The following is a 21,462-nucleotide window of genomic DNA, read 5'->3' on the forward strand; positions in this document are numbered from 1 at the left end:
GTTTACGGCTCCCAAAGTGTGCGTATGACCCGATGCTGGTCAGGTAACATGCCAAAAGCTGTACATGGACACTGTGTAGCTGGGAACTGCAGAAAGTATAGAAGACTCACCCAGAGTCACTGCACAAAACAGGAAAGTTTCGCCCCCCATCAAAATAACACACAGCCATTACGGTCTAAACCACTGGCAATATAAGTGATTATCACCCTAATTGAAGAATGTCAATGTTCTGTCATAAGTATGACATAATTGTCACCCTGGACTCCGCACTGTCCTTCACCTCTCACATCCAAAACCTCACAAATTCCTGCAACTTCCACCTCTGTAACATCTGCAAGATCTGCCCTTTCCTGACCTCTGTCACCACCAAACTCCTCATCCATGCGCTTATACTTTCCCGTCTTTGACTACTGCAACGCCCTTCCGTCTGGTCTCCCTATAACCCAAATTACCCCACTGCAGTTCATCATGAAGGCGGCAGCCAGAATTATCCACTCCTCCCATCACTCCACCATGGCAGACCCCCTCTGTGAGTCCTTCCACTGGCTTCCTATACAGTCCAGAATCAGATTCAAGATGTCTGTGTCTGGCCTACAAATCTGTGTACAAAACCTGTCCAACCTACATTTCCGATGTAACTCAGAGGTACACACCTAGCACTTTGCTCCTCCAATAAACTTTGCCTGACTGCCCCCCGCTTCACCCAATCCCATGCACGCCTCCAGGACTTCTCAAGAGCTGCTCCAACACTATGGAACTTCCTACCTTCCCCATTAGGGTTTTGCCCTCCTCCAACATCTTCAAGAAGGACCTCACCTTCTCACTCTGGCCTATAAACCCTTCCCCCCCCCCCCCAGACACACACACTCTAAACCTGCAGCTCAACTCTGATCCCCTACTTTTCTTGTCCCTAACTCTCCCGCTAGATTGTAAGCCGTGGGCAGGGTCGTCCTCCTTATGTCTCCTACCTGTTCACGCACCTCCATTACTGTGCACCCATGCTATGGATCTGAGTGAACTCTTCAGTGAATTCGACTTGCCTAATCTCCATGCTACCATCCAGTGACTGATTAAAGGAGTACTGTAGGGGGGAAAAGTCCTGTGTCCGTGCAGCCACTCACCGATGCTCCGGTCCCCGCCTCTGGTTCACGTTTGTAATTTCCGACTTTAAAGTTGGAAAACTACTGCATCTGCGCGGCCGTGCTCCTGTTGACGTCACCAGGAGTGTATTGCGCACGCCCAGTACAGTCTGCGCTCCTGGTGACGTCAGCAGGAGCGAGGACACGGCCGCGCAGTTAATTTTAGATGTAAGTGTTGGTATTTTTATATAAATAAAATGTGTTTTGATGTAGTTTTACTATTTGGCCACAAGATGTCCTCAGTCATTATTTCCGCTTCACGTACGTTATGCGTGGCAGTTTAACACGTGTAATGCGTGGCGTGGCAGTGTAACACTTAGATTTATGAATGGGAACTGCGTTCCCATTCATTCATCTCTCTGCTAACGGGCGATGGCGGGGGCGCGCACGTGGAGCAGCGCCGCCTGACACTATAGACTTATTTTCACGGCCCTGGTACTTCAAATGAAGTTTTGCCGGGTCGTGAATCTACTGCACAACATGCAGTAAGTAGTTAAGTGTTGTCCCATGAAAAGATACAATAAAATATCTACAAAAATGTGAGAGATGTACTCATTTGTGAGATGCTGTAGCTGAGTGGACTCCCTGCGGTAATGGAGTACACTGGAGTCAGTACAGATAGCTCAGCCATTGCTGCAGGAAGTTAGGCCTCTCTCCATATAGCTCAGTGTAGCAGGAGAGGGAGCTGCAGGAACCTGCCACAGCTGGATGAAGGATCTCTCATTAGAGGCTTGTGAAGCTGAGGGAGACACTAAAGAGCAGGTGCCGACATCCTGACCAGCAGGGGGCCTGACCTCTGCCGCCCAGCCCAGGCCTCTGCTGTCACCCTCATCCCGGGGAGAATGATGGATCTGCGTCCATCCGTCACTGTCAGACCTGCGAGCAGCCATGAATGGGAGCCCGGGATAAAACGCTCATCTCTTTTCCTGTGGGAAGGGGCAGGTTTTGTTGTCTGGCAGCTTCTGTCTTGTAATCTACTTGTTTAAAGATTTACAGACTACGGCCCGGCTGGAAGGGGGGTCATTAAAGGGGAAGTCCATCCATTATGCGGGCTGTGAAAGGGCCAGCGACCCATTGAGGGTCCCTCCAGCTGTATGATCACTGCCGGTGTGGATGTCTGCCGGCTTCACATGTAGGCCGAAAATGCCCCTTCTGTATATTAATTATAATTATTGATGTATAAAGCGCCAACATATTCCATGGCGCTGTACAGAGGAAGAACAAAACAACGGGGTACATAGTGATATACAGGCCATGGCATACACAAAATATAGACATTGGTACGTAATACAGAATTGGTAGACTTAGGAATTACTTTGATAAATGTAACACGATGAACAAAATATATAACAATTTACAAGACACAAAAGGATGAGAGAGCTCTGCCCTTGCAAGCTTACACTCTTAAAGGAGTCATCAAGCAAAAAAAAAGGCTCCCCAGCTCTACTTACCTGGGGCTTCCTCCAGCCCCTTGCATCTGACATGTCCCACACAGCATCTCCACGCGCAGACACCGGGATCCGCGAGCGCCGCTGACAATCAACCCCACATTGTCCGTGGTTTACTGCGCAGGTGCAGAACTACTGTGCCTGCGCAGTGCACCGCGGACAACGTGGGCTAGATTGACAGCGGCATTCGCACAGGCACACTAGAGGAGGTCGGCCTCTGTACCGGCGGGGGGCCCGGCGTCTGCGAGCGGAGATGCTGCGAGGGAATGGTCAGCAGCAAGGGGATGAAGGAAACCCCGGGTAAGTAGAGCTGGGGAACCTTTTTTTGTTTGATGACTCCTTTAAGGTATAGGGAAGAAATGAGGTTGGGTTGTATACAATGTTTTTAGGTTATATTTAGTAAGCAGCACAACTTGACGAGAGGTCGAAGGAGGAATGGCCTAAGTTAGAGCGTATCCTTGTTGGAAAAAGTACGTTTTGAGCAGGCCTGGATTTACCTCACAGGAGCCTATAGGCATAGATCTCCTGGCACCCTAGACTCCGCCCTCCATGATCTTACAGCTGCCAACCGGCACCGCAAGTGTGAAGGCCCATCTATCACCTCTCCCTTAGTTTCCTTGTCCGTCATCGGTAGCTACCGGTGCCTCTTAGTATTAGGTAGCCAGAGCTATCCTCAGTATTAAGTAGCTAGAGGTGTCCCGGAGTATCTGGTAGCAAGAGGTGCCCTCCCAACTGAAAGAAGATCTGGTCAGTGGAATTCAGAGACTTGGGTGAGTAACCTCTCATTTACACTCTGCTTGGGCCTCTGCATAGGGAAGGAGAAAGGGAGGCACTCGGGGAGTGAGCCGCCTTTCCATCACGAGGCACCTGTAGACACGTGCCTACAGTACCTTATGGTAAACACGGCCCTGGTTTTGAGGGAGCGCTTAAAGATTTCAAATGTTGGGGAGTGGCGGATGTGTTGTGGAAGGGCATTCCAGTGGAGTGGTAAAGCACGTGAGAAATCTTATATACATGTATGTGAGGAGGTGATTCTAGAGGAGGATAAAAGAAGGCTGTTTGCAGATCTGAGATTGTGGTTTGGTTGGTTGGTATCTGGAAACTAGTGAGAAGATGTACAGGGGATAGAGATTGTGGAGAACTTTGTAGGTTATTATTAAAGGACAACTGAAGGGAGAGGGATAGGGAGGCTGCCATATTGATTTCCTTTTTTAGCAATACACATTGCCTGGCAGCCCTGCTGATCCTCTGCCTCTAATACTTTTAGCCACAGCCCCTGAACAAGCATGCAGCAGATCAGGTGTTTCTGACATTATTGACAGATCTGACAAGATTAGCTGCATGCTTGTTTCTGGTGTGATTCAGACATTGCTGCAGCCTAATAGACTAGCAGGGCTGCCAGGCAACTGGTATTGTTTAAAAGGAAATACAAATGGTTGCCTCCATATATTTTTCACTTCAGGTTCCTTTTAAAAGGAAATAAATTAGGCAGCTTCCATATTCTTATCACTTCAGTTGTCCTTTAATTTTTACTTAAAAAAAACCTCATTAACATTATTGCCCCTCTTAAAACACCCTAAATCACCCCAAACTCTCTGGGGTACATCGCGGGCTCCTTCCACATAGAGGCAAAGCATTTGGCTGCATCTCTGCCTCTATGCGCGTCAATCAGCACGGATCGCCACCTCTCAGTCTTCCTTAACTGAGAGGGGCGGGGGAGAGGCGGAGTCAGCATAGAGGCGGCAGCAAAATTCACGATCAAGGAAGTCATGGATTTTCCCGGGCGAGTTAGGGGTCATTTAGGGTGTTTTCAGCCGTGGGGATGCAGCGATTTAAGAGGGGCAATAATGTTAATGAGGTTTTTAAAGTCAAAACCTCATTTTTTGGAGACTTCAGAGTCTCTTTAAGAGTTTAAACTGGATCATGTGGTTAATGAGCAGCCAATGAAGAGGATTTGCAGAGAGGAGTATCGGAGGAGGAGTGTCCTGATGATTTACACACATCCCTTTCCTCAGAAGAGTTGACACTCTAATGCCACCTGCAGGAAGGTCAACTTATAGAATTGGAAGAGAATCGGTGGTTGCATGATCGAGCTTTCAAATGATACCTGTCCAAAATCGGTTGAAAGGATCGATCAGAAATAATAGAAAATCTCGGTCACAACACCGTCAATAATCTTGATGACCCCTGGGCGGCGTCTCCCCAAGTGTACTTGTACCCTGCCAGTGTGCCGTGTTGAAGGCTCTCCCTTTACGGCGATACGAATCTGCCTCCTCCATGGTCACCAAGAGTGCCTATACAACGTGGCACCAGGCACATGGAGCGACGTCCCTACACGTGCCTATACCACGTGGCACCAGGCACATGGAGCGACGTCACTACACATGCCAAGTCACATGATACAGCCGGAGGCAAGGATTCACGCCGAACGTATGACGGGTGAGACTGCAAACTGGAGGGGGGGGGGGGGGGGTGACACTGCTGCTATTAATATGGAAAGCATATATATCTGGTATCCGTTCCCTGAAAATAAGCCCTCCCCTGAAAAAAAGCCCTAGCTGTATACCGGTATAAAATTGGACGCCATGTTAGTGAATGGGGAGGTGTGCAGTCTCTTACCGCACCTACCTTGTAGCTGCATCTCCCCCTCCGTTCACCTGTAACTGGCTCCAGTATCCGAACATGGTTGGTGCCCTTTGACCCGGTCGCCGCGCATGAGCTGTATTATGGGTCAGCTCTGTGACCGCAGTCCTCTCTTATCATAAAGTGCGCGCACCTGTTCTTATGAGTCTCTGGCGCACATTGATTATGATGAGAGAGAACAGTCGTGGAGCCGACCCAGCATACAGTGCATGTGTGGCAACTGGGTCAAAGGGCGATGACCATGTTAGGATACTCACATACTAGGAACCGTTTACAGGTGAACAAAGGGGCTCACAGCCACAAGGGAGGTAGCATAGCGTCTGATTTTATACCCCTCAAAAATGTAAGCCCTTCCCGAAAATAAGCCCTAGCACTGTTTTTGGGGGTAAAATTTAATATGACAGTGTCTTATTTTCGGGCAAAACTGTAATATTTGTACTCTATGTACTCTAAGTCCAGATCCTTTTTTTGGTTGAGATTGAAGCGCCTGGCTTGTATCTCCTGGGAAGGGAGCGATGTATGCCAAGATGGAAGCCGTGTGAGTGATTTGTGTACCAGCGTAACATCACTTTGTGCCGTGGACATGTGCAGCACAGACTAGACATTTCCTCTCGGTGTATAACCAGCCATTGCCCCTGACACCTGCGTGCCCTTCCTTTCCATTGTTCTGCCCCGTCACGCCGCCGGGAACCAATTGAAGTGACGGCTCAGGCACGGAGCCGAGGAATAGGGCCTTTATACCCAGCTCCACGCCGCCAATCAAATGGCAGCACTAATTCCCGCAAAGTTTACAGACGCTAAGAAGTGACTCCTAAACCCCGACAGAATGCGCGTCTGTGCCACCTCGCCCGGCGGACGCCGTCAAGTTTCTCACCCGGGGGAATGCGATGAGAAGGCGGCACAACGCTGGGTCTCAGAGGACATCACACTGTACCGTTCACAGAGAGCCCTTTTCATCCCCGCAGCCCATAATATTACAGCAGAGACCATGTAATCCTCTTAGAAAGGCTCCCAGCCCTCCAGTCAATGGGGCCAGTCAGGCCGAGAGCCCCTCACGGTAATGCACCATAACCGATAATGGAAATATATGGGAAGGCCCAGATCCTCTGATGCCTTACACAGTTATTTATTATTGATAAACACTCCAGAGATGAGGTGACAGGCATGAAATTGCCAAATTCTTTCAGCGACCTGCAACATACAAAGCTTTCGGAAACTGAAAGAACCTTTCACAGCTGAAGTTTTTATTGTGAAAAGATGGCGAGGAAAAAAAAAAGTGGGTTGAAAAAAAAAGGAACCAAAAACTTTTATTTTTTCTTTCTTTCCCCTTATTCTCCAACCCGAAACAATACCACCCCCACCTCCAACCATCTCTTCTTCTTTTTTTTTATTATTTCGTTGTTTGCCCATTGACCAAACGAATAGCACGTAGCCCAGAGTGGTCCATGGGAAGGGATTTCGGGTTGAGTTAGTACAGTTTCTCCGCTGTCAGGACGCTGGAATTAATGGCGTTTTGATGACACAAATTTTGAAGAGCAGACAAAGAGCGTGAAGGCCGGGAGACATGGCCCCTTAGAAGCCGGTTCCTCCTCTCCCCCAGCCTCCCTTGTCTTTGCTGTCATCCGTCTGCCAATCTTCCTGTCCATGGTTGTTTAGAAGCGCCTTTCATGCTCTTTTCTTTCCCACAGGGTTTGCCAGATCCGGACCAGTGCCTGGGTTCCAAGGGGACACACTGCAATTGGCCTTCATCGACTTAAGACAAGTAAGCCTTTGTTGTTTTCTGTTTTGTTTCTCTTTTAAGATGTGTGACTGAGGGGCCGTGAGGTCTCAAGGAGAGAGAGAAGACGGTTAGAAGGAATGGGGAGGAGTTGTGAAAAGAGAGGACAGGGGTCCTGGAATCAGACTTCAGGGATTAAACGCCAGAGACCTGAGTCTCATTTGCCTTTCAGGCCTGTCAGATCGCCTCTCCGGCCTGTACGGTGATGGGCGCGGGGGGAACTGATCCTGGGGCGCAGACCTTTTCTCTTTTGAAGAGAAATCACCACAACGGACCCCTGCATGGTGTAATGATGCGACTTATGACTTTTAGTAGGGCACTGGATGATTTGGGAGCTTTTCACGCTCAACGGGGGATGTAGAGAAGGGATGGGTTCTCAGACCTGCTAGACTTACACTAAAGAATAAGAGGAAACGTGTAAGGTTGTTCTACAGCATTAGTCAGCGAATGGAAGGTCAACTGTATGATTACCTGCATGCTGAGTGTATGCATACCGTCCAGAATAAAGACAAAAGCCACTCTGTCCATATCTGAATCGTTAAATGATGCTGCTGTCATTGGAAAAACTTGGTACCAGAGACATGTGTTTTCCATACTTAATGGAAGCAGTTTGGTAACAGGCGCACCAGTTGAGGATAAAACAATTGAAAACCAATTAAAGGAAACCAGACACATCCTAAAAGAAAGATTTGATACTTACCTGGGGCTTCCTCCAGTCCCAAAACCACAGCTGAGTCTCTCGCCATCCTCCCGCATGCCTCCGTTCAGCCACAATCAGCCCCGGTAACTGTTGTGTCAGTTGGGGTCTTCTGCGCATGTGCAGACCTCCGCGCATTTGCAGAAGACCCCAACTGACGCGCCTTAGCCAGTTACTGGGGCTGATTGCGGCTGAACGGAAGCACAAGGGATGCATATAGGGCTGGAGGAAGCCCCGGGTAAGTGTCAAATCTTTCTTTTAGGACGTCTCTGGTACACTTTAAAAACGGAGGTAGAGATGGACTTACCTCCCTCAAGTAGACTCGACAGTCTGCATTCACTGAAAATAACTTTTTTAATCAAAAGTACTCCATTCACCCTTCATCAGGCAGTAAAAGGAGCAGCTGAGTATCAGTCTGAGCAGGAATGAGGCGCTTATACCTGCTCAGACTGATACCCAGCTGATCCTTTTACCATTCTTTTCTCTGGTTGTAAAGCAGTAATTCACATTAAGGCCTATGGTGGTGCCTGGTGCGCCCAAATTTCCAGTGCCGTTTTTTGTCTGACTCGAATTAGACACATTAATCTACCTATATGAACACAGAGCAGTGCATTTCTTCAGCAACTGTATGTGGGATAGAGACTTTTCACTGTGTGCTGCGCAAGAGTTCGAGTCTGCTTTAACTGCACTCTAGATTCTGTTTTGTAGTTGGAGCCTACATTACCTTTGTCTCACTTTACTACTACAATGAATGCTGCAAGAATTCTTCAAGATTGTCTTACCTTCTTTACTCCACTTTCAGCTTCCCATGATGTGATTTAATCTCAATATTTCAGTCTCTCTCAAGATCCTCCATGCGATTCCTCTAGGCAACGTCTTGTAGTGTCTAGACGGATAGAGGTGGAGCAGCGCTAGTGTTCTTCTGCGGTCTTACCAGACAGAACGTCATACTATGTTGGGATCGCTACCAAATCCGTTCTGAAACACAGTTTGTTTGATGTTAATGAAGATTGTTTCTATAAGCCGCTTTTATTTTAAGTGTTTCCGAAGTCAAAAAGAAATCTGTGTACTTGCCTATTCTGAAGCCTCCATTACATGTTCTTGGCTGTGTGTGTGGCAAGCTGCTCCTCTCCTGGTGTCACCACGACGGGCAGCGAGGGGGAAATATCCCAATAATTAAAGTGGAAGCTATAGGGAATGAAGAACTTTTGCCTCCACAGGAAAGCTTATGTACTCACCAGTCCTTCTTTTCTTCAATTCATACATGTATACTGTTCTTCTATGAGAGGCACCCGAAATGTATAAAATATTTAAAGCAATAAAAATGAAAAATAAAGGTAAGAATTGCTCAGAAGATGAATTTGTTGCACAAGAAAGACTACGTGTTTCTTGGGCTGCAATTCCACTTCCTCGGGTCAATAACGTGCCTGAATAGCAATAGAGGAGCTTTTAGCTCCATATTATTGTTAATCAGACGAGTTGTTGACCTTGTGCAACGAATTCTTATTTTTTGTTTTAAATATTTTATACATTTTGGGCGTCCTCTCAATCCCCCGTACTACTACATGTCACCTTCTTGCTGAGAGCAGAGACAGCAGTATCCTATTTTGTATAGAGGGAGCGACTGTATCGTGAGACCAGTCGTCAACCCGAGCGCGCGACAGGTGTTCCCACCAAGCACTGAAGGTGGTTGCTGCTTGGCAACCCTGGTTTGTGAGCACCATTTTTTTCTGGTTTAATATCTATCCCACATTCTTGACGCACTACATCATATTGGGCTTCTACTCTTCTTTTGTGTGCGCTTTTTTTTTTTTTTTTATCAAGGTCACTTGATCTACTTCCTGCATACTGTTCTTGTAGTTCCTGTGATAGCCATTTATATCAGTCATCCATGGTTTCCAAGAAGACCACCACCCTACTACCTTTAGTAACTGTCCGTATGGGAGAGGAGGAGGAACAGCTGTTGCTGAACGGGCCGCTACCTCTTACCTTTCCCATAATGCAGGTGGCTGAAGACAGTGGGGTGAATGGTCCACAAGATGGAAGCAACATTTGCTAAAGATCTACAGAGATCATAGTTACATAGTTACATACTGTATAAAGTTTGTTAGCTTTAGCTGCAGCGGCTTGGCATTGAGCACGATTATTTAACTTGTTGTCGATGAGTACTCCTAAGTCCTTCTCCAAGTTTGATGTCCCCAACTGTATCCCATTTATTTTGTATGGTGCTAGACCATTAGTACGTCCAAAATGCATGACCTTACATTTGTCAACATTGAATTTCATCTGCCATGTATGTGCCCATATAGCCATCCTATCCAGATCCTGTTGCAATATGACACTATCTTCCTGAGAGTTGATGATTCTGCACAATTTTGTATCATCTGCAAAAATAGCAACATTGCTCACTACTGCATCTACTAGGTCATTAATAAATAAATTGAAGAGCACTGGACCCAGTACAGACCCCTGTGGGACCCCACTGCTAACCGTCTCCCATTTTGAGTACAATCCATTGACCACAACTCTTTGTTTTCTGTCCATTAGTCAGTTCCCTATCCATGCACACAGACTCTTCCCCACTCAGAGTAAAAATATGAATTTACAACAAAGAATGAAGAAGGACCAGAAACCACGAGAACCATGGTGTTGCCCCCCCCTTTCCAGACAGTGGCTTTAAAGGGAACCTAAAGCAATAGGTATTTATTTATATAGCGCCAACATCTTATACAGTGCTGTACAGAGTATATAGTCTTGTCACTAATTGTCCATCAGAGGAGCTCACAATCTAGTCCATACCATAGTTGTATGTCTATGTGTGTATTGTGTAGCGTATGTATCGTAGTCTAGGGCCAATTTGGGGGAAGCCAATTAACTTATCTGTATGTTTTGGGGATGTTGGAGTAAACTGTAGTGCCCAGAGGAAACCCACACAGACACAGTGAGAACATACAAACTCCTTGCAGATGTTGACCTGGCTCTGAATCGAACCTGGGACCCAGTGCTTCAAGGCGAGAGCGCTAACCACTACGTCACTGTGCTGCCCATGGTGGTTGCTATGTTTATTTCCTTTTTGAGCCATACCAGTTGTCTGGTAGATCCCGTTGTCTCAGTTGGTCTCGGACATTGTATGTAGTTTGCTCTTGCGTTGGTGTCCTCGTCAAGCATACCTGTCAAACTCTGTCCCAAAGTGCCATCAGATTAGCTCCCAAATGGTTTCCCCGCTGTACATCATGTTTGGCCTGTCAGCACCTGTATGCTAAGCCTCTATGGCTAAGCACTGACATTTAGAAGCCACGTGGTGGAGGGAGAAGGGCCGCTAAACACCATTAGACACCAAAGAACTATATAAGGAAGGTGGCTAACTAGACACTGAGGTTGGCCCAGCACGTTCAATTTTGGCCCTCTGTGTATTTGAGTTGACAGTCGTGCCCTAGGGGCTCAAACCGTGGCATACAAAGGAATAACTGGAACCTGTGTGGACCAATGCTAATTATTTTTCTGTGTGGTAGCAAAACGGCATTAAAGGGAACCTGAAGTGAGTAAAATGATTTAAAATAAACATATGACATAGCTGCAAATGAATATTACATACTAACCTCACTGTCCGTTCCTCTCAGAAGCTCACCATTTTCTTCTTACAGTGATCCCTTCCAGTTCTGACAATGTATTGTCAGAACTGAAATATACTAGTTGCTGTCAGTTATATATCAGCAGCTGTCAGTTACAACTAAATGTGCAAGGTAATGTCCATGTTTCCCTATGGCTCAAGTGGGTGATATTACAGTTTAACAGTATGCTGACCCAGTAGCTGTTATGGGGTAATGGCCATTTTAAAATGGAGGAAGGTGAATTCCATGCATCACAGTGGACAAATGGGACGCAGGAGAGGAGAAATAGATTGAGGAGTAGACTACATGGAAGGCAAGTATGACCTGTGTATGGTTATTTTGACTTTTTTTCAGTTCAGGTTCTCTTTAAGCATTAGCTAAATGGAGCCACCACAAACTGTCCCACCAGCTGCCTGTCCCACCAGCTCTAAGGCAGAAGGCTTTGCAAGTGAGGAAACTCTGCTCAACCCTTTTAGTCTGGTCACATGACCCTTTATTAGTCAAACTCCAGCCAGGTGTACAATAGTGAGAGAAGATGAAGCCGTTCTCTGGCCAATTGCAAAGTTCCTTTGTGTAGTTCCTCCTTTGAGTATAGGGGGCATAGGCGGTGCTGCATAGGCTCGCCCTCAATGCCTGTACACTCTCTTTGATGTGGAGTATAGCAGGCCTAGGCAGTGCTGCATAGGCTCGCCCTCAATGCCTGTACACTCTCTTTGATGTGGAATAAAGCAGGCCTAGGCGGTGCTGCATAGGATCGCCCTCAATGCCTGTACACTCTCTTTGATGTGGAATAAAGCAGGCCTAGGCAGTGCTGCATAGGATCGCCCGCGATGCCTGTACACTCTCTTTGATGTGGAGTATAGCAGGCCTAGGCGGTGTTGCATAGGCTCGCCCTCAATGCCTGTACACTCTCTTTGATGCAGAGTATAGGGGGCCTAGGCAGTGCTGCATAGGATCGCCCGCGATGCCTGTACACTCTCTTTGATGTGGAGTATAGCAGGCCTAGGCAGTGCTGCATAGGCTCGCCCTCAATGCCTGTACACTCTCTTTGATGTGGAGTATAGCAGGCCTAGGCAGTGCTGCATAGGATCGCCCGCGATGCCTGTACACTCTCTTTGATGTGGAGTATAGCAGGCCTAGGCGGTGCTGCATAGGCTCGCCCTCAATGCCTGTACACTCTCTTTGATGTGGAGTATAGCAGGCCTAGGCGGTGCTGCATAGGCTCGCCCTCAATGCCTGTACACTCTCTTTGATGTGGAGTATAGCAGGCCTAGGCGGTGCTGCATAGGATCGCCCGCGATGCCTGTACACTCTCTTTGATGTGGAGTATAGCAGGCCTAGGCGGTGCTGCATAGGCTCGCCCTCAATGCCTGTACACTCTCTTTGATGTGGAGTATAGCAGGCCTAGGCAGTGCTGCATAGGATCGCCCGCGATGCCTGTGCTTGTTATCACGGGCCTGTCTGGCCTCTGTGCTATAAACCCCGGCCTCTCACTTTCTTTATTGTGTGTGATGTGAGCTCTGGTGCATCAGGAAGCGTACAGTGACCTGACCCTCCTCTCCGTGCAGAACACAGCTCGCCAGCTGAGAGCCATCAAACCCGCTAATGACCTCATTTATTGTGTTTTATTTGTTTGACTTTCTTCTAATCTATAAACCACACACAAAGCCCGAGCCAATTACCAAGTGTTAACTGCATAATAATAAACAAAGCTATTCCATTCAAGGCAGAGCCTATCATTCCATGCAAGACATTAAAAAGTCATGTTTCCAGCACAGGCTGTTCTCACTAGGAAAGTATGCGAGAGTCGTCCTCAGTGCACAGCCACATGGTCCGTGGTGAGGGCTCGGGTCAGCAGAAGATCACCCCGTCTGTACATATTTATAGATGAGGTCAGGGCTCGGGTCACCACGAGATCACCCCGTCTGTACATATTTACAGTGTGCAGGCACACTTTACTGCAGAACCTGCCAAGTCTTCTTCACAACAGGACATCCTTACATGTCTATCTGTAGTCTCCATTCACTGTTAGGCTCTGGGTAATATTAGTAGGAGAACTATGACAATTCTGCATAGGGTCTTTGTTTGCTCTTGGCTCTTTATGGCATGGATTCCGGAGGATGCTGTGTGCATCCCTTTGGGAGACTATGATCCATGTTGCCATGACGGCCTCTGGTCCTTCATTGTAAGAGTCCCTTGCTCTACCAAATCCCAAACCATCTCCAGCTTGGAGTCTGAAGCTGAAGTCTTCATCTGTCTCGTTTTGTAGAGTCTGAGCCTATCGGTGTCAGTGTTTTCTTTTCTTGAATGACAGAGGTGGAACCAGGGGCATAACTAAATCGGAGCAGCCCTTGCAACGGCAGGGGGGGGGGGGGGGGGGGCTGTAAGGGGACTAAACTCTAGTGGCTGTTGTTTGTGAGAATCCCAGGATATTGGCAACTACAGAACTCATCAAACCAGCCCGTTTGGCACTAAGAATCATGCCATGGTCAAAATCACTGAGATAGTTTTCCCCCACTCTGATGTTGATATTGATACAAACCTTCCCGACCTTTACAAGCACTAATTTAGACACCAATTCCATTGCTGCTTTTGATTGGCTGATAAGTTAATTGCTGGGAAACCGGTAAGAAGGCTCGGCTACTCCTAACGAACAGTCTATGTGGGCTTCAGTCCACTGTAAATAAGTGAAGTCTGATAACTTCTAAAGAGTTAGGGGAGAACTGTTGAGTCAGCATTTTTTTTGTATTTGTTTTTATTAAAGGGAACCTAAACTGAGAGGGATGTGGATGTTTCCTTTTAAACAATACCAGTTGCCTGGCAGTCCTGCTGATCTCTTTGGCTGCAGTAGTGGCTGAATCACACACCTGAAACAAGCATGCAGCTAATCCAGTCTGACTTCAGTCAGAGCACCTGATCTGCATGCTTGTTCAGGGGCTGTGGCTAAAAGTATTAGAGACACAGGATCCGCAGGAGAGTCAGGAAACTGGTATTATTTTAAAAGGAAAAATTCATATCCTTCTCAGTTTAGGTTCCCTTTAAAGATGTGCAAATTCTTGACTGTCTGACTTTCTTGATTTCCATGCATGTCCATCTGCATGAAGGGGGGGTTGGCATAAACAAGTAACAGCACATTTTGTTTTGAAGTATTTGTAAGGAATACATTTTTTGTAAGGAATACATTTTTCCTAAAGTCACTCATCTCCTAAGACGTTTTTACCATGTCTTATTTTGATGGCTGTAGCTGAATTGTGCAGACTGATAACTCTGCAGCCTCCCAGGCATGTTTCCTGTAACTCAGTCACCCCCTTTCCTCCCTTGATTGTGCTGCCTGTTCCCGCCAGGTTTCTACCCTTCCACCCCGCTTACCTGTCCCACCAACACATGTTCTCCCACCTGTACAGTGCCAATCAGCCATCAGTTGTTTGCTAATATAGCAATCCTCTTTATGTCTGAGAGGCCAGCCTTGTGACGCTATCCGCTATCTATAGAGCAGTGATTAAAGAGTCCCTTTAGTGACATATGGAAGAAAACCATAAATTATCCAGGATTCCAACACTTCCTGGTTTAATCATCAGAAACACTTCCTATAGCTATATATTGCTGTATATATGTATAGCCCTGCCCCCAAGTAATGCTTAGCCTAGGCATTCTCCTCATCGCAGGGCAAAACCAGGCATTATTAGCACTGACACAAGTATGCAGCTGATCCACTGAAACTTCAAACAAACATCTGATTAGTAGAGATGGTCAGTAAGATGCATATAAGTTCTCCTAAAATTCAAATTGGATGTAAATTATATGCAGTTTGAACTTGGACCAAGAAAAATTGGCAGGATATTATTCTGATGGGGCCAATATAAAGTTGCATATAATTTACACAAGACAACTTGTTTGCATCTTCTTCTGATCTGCATGCTTCTTCAGGGTCTAAAGGCAGTGGATCAGCAGGATGACCAGGCAGTCTGTATTCCTTAATGGGGAATAAATATGTCCACCTCTGTCTCCCTGTCACTTCAGGTGTGCATTTAGAGCTGTCGTGGCACTACTGAAAGATACCCAGTTTCCCTAAAAAAAAATAAGCCCTTAAAGTTAAAGAGGAGGAAGAGGCAGCCAGCAAGCAGGGACACAGCGGTGCAGTGCTGATTGGGCATTGGTCCTGACTGTCACCCAAGCATACAGCAAGCTTATCAGCCATGTGCAGGGATGACAGGGCAGGTGCCTGATCAGTACATTGCACAGGAGGAAGAGGCGGGGACACAGCGGTGCAGTGCTGATTGGGCATTGGTCCTGACTGTCACCCCAGCACACAGCAAGGTTATCAGCCATGTGCAGGGAGGACAGGGCAGGGGCCTGATCAGTACATTGCACAGGAGGAAGAGGCGGGGACACAGCGGTGCAGTGCTGATTGGGCATTGGTCCTGACTGTCACCCAAGCATACAGCAAGCTTATCAGCCATGTGCAGGGATGACAGGGCAGGTGCCTGATCAGTACATTGCACAGGAGGAAGAGGCGGGGACACAGCGGTGCAGTGCTGATTGGGCATTGGTCCTGACTTTTAGGCCAGCATACAGAAAGGTTCTCAGCCATTAGCAGGGATGACAGGGCAGGTGCTTGATCAGTACATTGCACAGGAGGAAGAGGCAGCCAGCAAGTGGAGACACAGCGGTGCAGTGCTGATTGGGCATTGGTCCTGACTTTTAGGCCAGCATACAGAAAGGTTCTCAGCCATGTGCAGGGATGACAGGGCAGGTGCCTGATCAGTACATTGCACAGGAGGAAGAGGCGGGGACACAGCGGTGCAGTGCTGATTGGGCATTGGTCCTGACTGTCACCCCAGCATACAGCAAGGTTCTCAGCCATGTGCAGGGATGACAGGGCAGGTGCCTGATCAGTACATTGCACAGGAGGAAGAGGCGGGGACACAGCGGTGCAGTGCTGATTGGGCATTGGTCCTGACTGTCACCCCAGCATACAGCAAGGTTCTCAGCCATGTGCAGGGAGGACAGGGCAGGTGCCTGATCAGTACATTGCACAGGAGGAAGAGGCGGGGACACAGCGGTGCAGTGCTGATTGGGCATTGGTCCTGACTGTCACCCCAGCATACAGCAAGGTTATCAGCCATGTGCAGGGAGGACAGGGCAGGTGCCTGATCAGTACATTGCACAGGAGGAAGAGGCGGGGACACAGCGGTGCAGTGCTGATTGGGCATTGGTCCTGACTGTCACCCCAGCATACAGCAAGGTTCTCAGCCATTAGCAGGGATGACAGGGCAGGTGCTTGATCAGTACATTGCACAGGAGGAAGAGGCGGGGACACAGCGGTGCAGTGCTGATTGGGCATTGGTCCTGACTGTCACCCCAGCATACAGCAAGGTTATCAGCCATGTGCAGGGATGACAGGGCAGGGGCCTGATCAGTACATTGCACAGGAGGAAGAGGCGGGGACACAGCGGTGCAGTGCTGATTGGGCATTGGTCCTGCCTGTCACCCCAGCATACAGCAAGGTTCTCAGCCATTAGCAGGGATGACAGGGCAGGTGCTTGATCAGTACAGTAACATACCTTCGTGTTTACGTGTTTGGCCAATCTAAGTAAAGTGATACCACTGCTGTAATACTGAGCTTGTGTTTACCCGGAGTTACCACTCCTGTAGTGTAAGGGTGGGCACACATTACGTAGTATTGCGGCTCGATCGACCTACCGATTTGATCATTTTATTGAATGGGAAGAGAATAGGTGCCGCAACATAGCTGCCCATTCGATCTTTCTATCAATATCTGGCCAAAATCGGTTGATGGGATGAATCAGGAATGGTGGAAAAATATGTAGCAAGGGTCAATCATTTGTGCAGCAATAAAGGCATAAGATGTCGTGCCAACCGACAGACCCCCATTTCAAGTGTAAAGTGTCCAACCCCAGTCTCCCCCGCTCAGTTTTTTAAGGGCTCACCTCTCCATCGGCACAACTCTTGGCTTACTCTGGTGTCCGCCGCCAAAGCGAACCCCTGTACCAAGTGACACTGACAATGTTGTGATGTCACGTGGACAGGTTAGACTAGAAAAATATATTGAGTCAGGCCCTGCTTCACATTCAGTAAACAACTTTATTCAAAAAGGTGAACAACACTGTATTGACACTGCGTTCCTCTTTAAAACCATAAAAACACTCACTGCAGATGTTAAACACGCAGCCGGCTGGGCTCACACGACACACCAATCACACCTGGGATCCCATCACACTCCTGTTGGACTATAGATACTGACTGTTTAACGAAACACAATAAGCACAAGCATAGTCCCAAGACTGGTTCTTCGCAAAAGCACAAGGACAACACAGAGGGCAGAAAGCTACTTCACAGATCCACAGCTCTAGGTGCATATGCACATGCAGTTACTATAAACCGGCTGCCTCACTGAGGCTCTCCCCACTCAGTCCACCAGTTAATAAACATCGCTATTCCAGCTGCTGTGGGGTAGAAGGTTGCTTGGTAGATGGCCTCCCCTGCTGCAGACAGTTCATATGTCCAGGGTAATGGAATCCCTCAGGTGTCCAATGGAGGACGTGTGCACACGTGTGTAGCCTGCCGGTGATGTAACCAGCCACTCAGCCCTTCATGGGTGATGCCTTCCGCAAAGGTCAGCCGGCGCCAGGCTCCTTCGTAGGCTTAAAGCAGGGTCAGTGGCTGTGCTGCGCTTGGTGGGCAGTGAGGACGCCTTCACCACGCGTATCGGCCGCTTCCGGCCTTAATCATGTGATCACAGGAGTGTGATGGCATCCCAGGTGTGATTGGTGTGTCAAGTTTCCTGTTACGTGTGAGCCCAGCCGGCTGCGTGTTTAACATCTGCAGTGAGTGTTTTTATGGTTTTAAAGAGGCACGCAGTGTCAATACAGTGTTGTTCACCTTTTTGAATAAAGTTGTTTACTGAATGTGAAGCAGGGCCTGACTCAATATATTTTTCTAGTCTCTAACCCTTTCAGTCCCGTGCTCCCACCTAGTGGTTTTCATTACTTCAATACCTGTTGTGTTCCAGGACTTTTTCTCCTATAGACAGGTTAGACTAAACCACCGGGCTCTGGGGAACCACTTTACACCGGGCACAGGAGAACTACTTTACACTTAAAGGACACCCGAGATGAAAATAAACGAATTAAATAAACAATTGCATCTATCCTCTTTCTTTTAAAAATTACTTTTTAAAATATTCCACAGTTTTATTTTATATTTAACTCTACATTTTAAGTTTTTACTGTTTTATTGTTTTTGCTCAATGACCCAATAATTAAGGTATGCCAGAGCTAAAATCTGAACTATTTGACCTTTTTATCTCTTCCCTGCTCTCAGACGCTATTTTCTGCTAGGAAAGGGTTTCATAGTTTGAATTTCTTATCAGTGAGGGTCACACTGTAGGCTGACCTTGTCCTGACAGGAACTGCCACTTACATACCTGATGTTTAACTCTTTCAGGCAGAGAAAGAAAAAAAGTAACACAGCATAGTCATTTGTGTGCTAGGCACTGTACAGACACATGTCTATCTCATCATGTCATATGTCACCTCAGGTGTCCTTTGAGGTGGCTCAGCAGGTGGCGGCAGCCGCAACAGGACTATGCCCAATAGATTTCATGCTGAAATCTATTGGAAATCACTGTGCAGTGTATGGCAGGCAATAGATCCCTGTCTGATCCGATTCCATCACAGAGGGATCTATCTGATGGTTGATCTGGCCATACATCGAGTAATGTATGGCTAGCTTAAAGCTTATACTTGCAGGCCAATGATGCCATGTTAAGTTGGGGGGGTGGAAGGGATATACTTCCACTGCTGTCATCTTTCCTTGCTCAAATGGAGTTCAGTGATATACCATGAGAGCATTGCTAACCCTTCATATACGCTGAGCTGGTTAAAAAAAAAAGTGTGCTTTTCGAAAGATCACTTTTAGAGGAATCTCATTTTAGTCCAAATTCTTGTTGTAGGAAGCACTTTGTCCCATTAATGTAGAGAGGTCACCTTGAAGCTATGAGAGCAAAGCCTTGAAGAGATCAATAGGCAACTTGTAGATATCTGAATGAAGGCTGTGATGGTTTATAACAAGTCACTGGCTGTGTGCTGGGCAACCTTCCAGGAAAGGGTTGCAATATATTTTTCCTCTCTCTCTTCCTCGCGTTGGTAATGGGACATGGTTCCATCGATGGGAGAGGGTGGCCTCACAGCTGGCCAGGTGCCTGGCCTCTATTCAGGTCCGAGCTTCGGAAAATATTAACTTTTTTTTTAGCTGCAGACGTTCCTCCTTGAATGAGCGTTCAGATGAAAGGCGGGCACGGAGGTGGCAGCGGTGGAGCGGGGACCCTCTGAAGCATCTCTCTGTCTTAGTGGAACTTTGTTGTCTTGGTATGCCAGGGAATGGAGGAGGAGGAGGAGAGGTGTTGAATTGTCCGCTGTCATCGCTTTTGCCGAGAAGATGGATGGGGTCGGATAGAAAGTGTGAATGAAGTTGCAGTCATTGACTGATGCCTCTGTCCTATTAAGACCATCTTTCTATGTGTCTCACAGTAAACACAAAAAAACAAAAACAACAACAAACAGAAGTGTGGCTTTGTCTGTGCTGCCACTATGATGCAGTATCTCCTTGTTTTCCGAAGGCCCGGCCAGCATTCACATGGCTTCCTGATGCTTCAGGAGTATAACTTCCAGTGACACTATCCTGGATTCTGTGTCACATCGCTTTCATCCCGTAACAGATGGCCCTCGGAAGACTGATGGCGAGGCAATCCGTCATCTCGTGACACCGTCAAGCTGCGCTTCATTAGCACGCCGTTGGGAATCTGTTTTGGCCTGTCCAATCTAGTGGGTTTTGTTTGTCATTTTTTTCTTTTTCGTTTTTTTTTTGTTTTTTCAATTTGGTTTGGGTTTATTATGTACTTTTTTTGTTTTGTTTTTTTAATTTAACTAAATTTGGCTTTTCTTGCTGCCTCTTTAAACCTTCCATTTTGGAAACCTTTTCGTGGGAATGGCGGAGTCCGTCTGGTCTGCAGTGGTAACCCGGCAACATTGTTCTCATCCCCCCCACTTACCAGCTATATTTATGTGCGTTGGTGTCCTTAGCGGCACAGAAGGGACCATTAATCATGGCTGCAGACTGTGTTACTGCTGGGAATCAACAGAGTCTTTAAGCGCAAAGACATAAGATGGCCGACCTGAAGCCCGTTCCTCCAGCAGAAGCATTGAATGCGTATTGTGCATGAGGCGGGGTGCCAGCATGACACACCATTCTCAGCGATGGGAAAGGTTCGACTTTTTACGCTTAACTGCGCACAAGGCTGCACCGCTTACGTCTTGGTGTACGTGCTTCTCTTTTCTGGGCTGTCTAGTTTCAGAATACTTTGTTCTCGTACAGTTAGACGTTTGAGACAACTTCTTGTTCCTTTTAGAGTCTCAGACTAGTTCTACCAAAGTTCAGCTGGTTTAAACCCCCTATCCCAAGCTATTCCACGTAGTTTGGTTGGTGGTAATATACCACCATAACTTTTTTGAGATAAAGTGTAATCTTGGTAGTTTGGCCATCTGAAGTGAGGTCTTATTGTGGTAAAAGAAACTTCTGGCTGTGTTGGTATATTTGTGTTTTAGACTAGCTTAGACAGTCAAATTGTACCTTCTTTTGAGCGTCTTGTCCAAAGCCCTTTGATATAGCGAATTGTTGGAGAGTTCTAGATTCTAAGCAACTTGCCACTTTTTCCAAACCATCACTGAAGCTCTTGAACCTGATAATGTATGTGGTCTCCATGCTTATTTTATTTTCCCTTCGCTGTTTATAGATTAGGTACCATATGTTGTCCTTGATTAAGTTCCAGCTGCCAGGCAGTAGAGGGAACACAGTGGATTAAAGTTGGTACAAATATCTTCTGTGGTCTGTTGTAGCTTCATCTTCTAGATAATGATCTCAAACAGTTGTTCGGTTGCCAGCATGTGGTGATTGGACATACTCCTTTTAGCTGTGTTTTCCATGTAAGCCTTTTTGGATGAACGTACTGTTGGGTTGTTTGTTTTGTTTTCTGTTTTCATGCCGCTAGTTTGTCCTCATTTTATCTTCTGTTTACGTTGGTCCTTCTGATGTACTTTCAATGAAGTTGACTCCTACTCTTGCATTT

At 47.1% G+C, this 21,462-nt stretch overlaps 1 protein-coding gene across 3 annotated transcripts in view; it reads left to right on the forward strand.

The window, feature by feature from the left end:
- Positions 1–21,462, forward strand: part of EXOC6B (exocyst complex component 6B) — a 416,257-nt gene that overhangs the window by 280,362 nt on the left and 114,433 nt on the right. For all 3 annotated transcript variants that reach the window (XM_068274255.1, XM_068274264.1, XM_068274274.1), the window contains exon 20: positions 6,919–6,992. In XM_068274255.1, coding sequence (XP_068130356.1) covers positions 6,919–6,992 — 74 coding nt within the window. The remainder of the gene's footprint in view (positions 1–6,918; positions 6,993–21,462) is intronic.

The sequence above is a fragment of the Hyperolius riggenbachi genome, chromosome 1 (assembly GCF_040937935.1).
Source record: "Hyperolius riggenbachi isolate aHypRig1 chromosome 1, aHypRig1.pri, whole genome shotgun sequence".
Lineage (NCBI taxonomy): Eukaryota > Metazoa > Chordata > Amphibia > Anura > Hyperoliidae > Hyperolius > Hyperolius riggenbachi.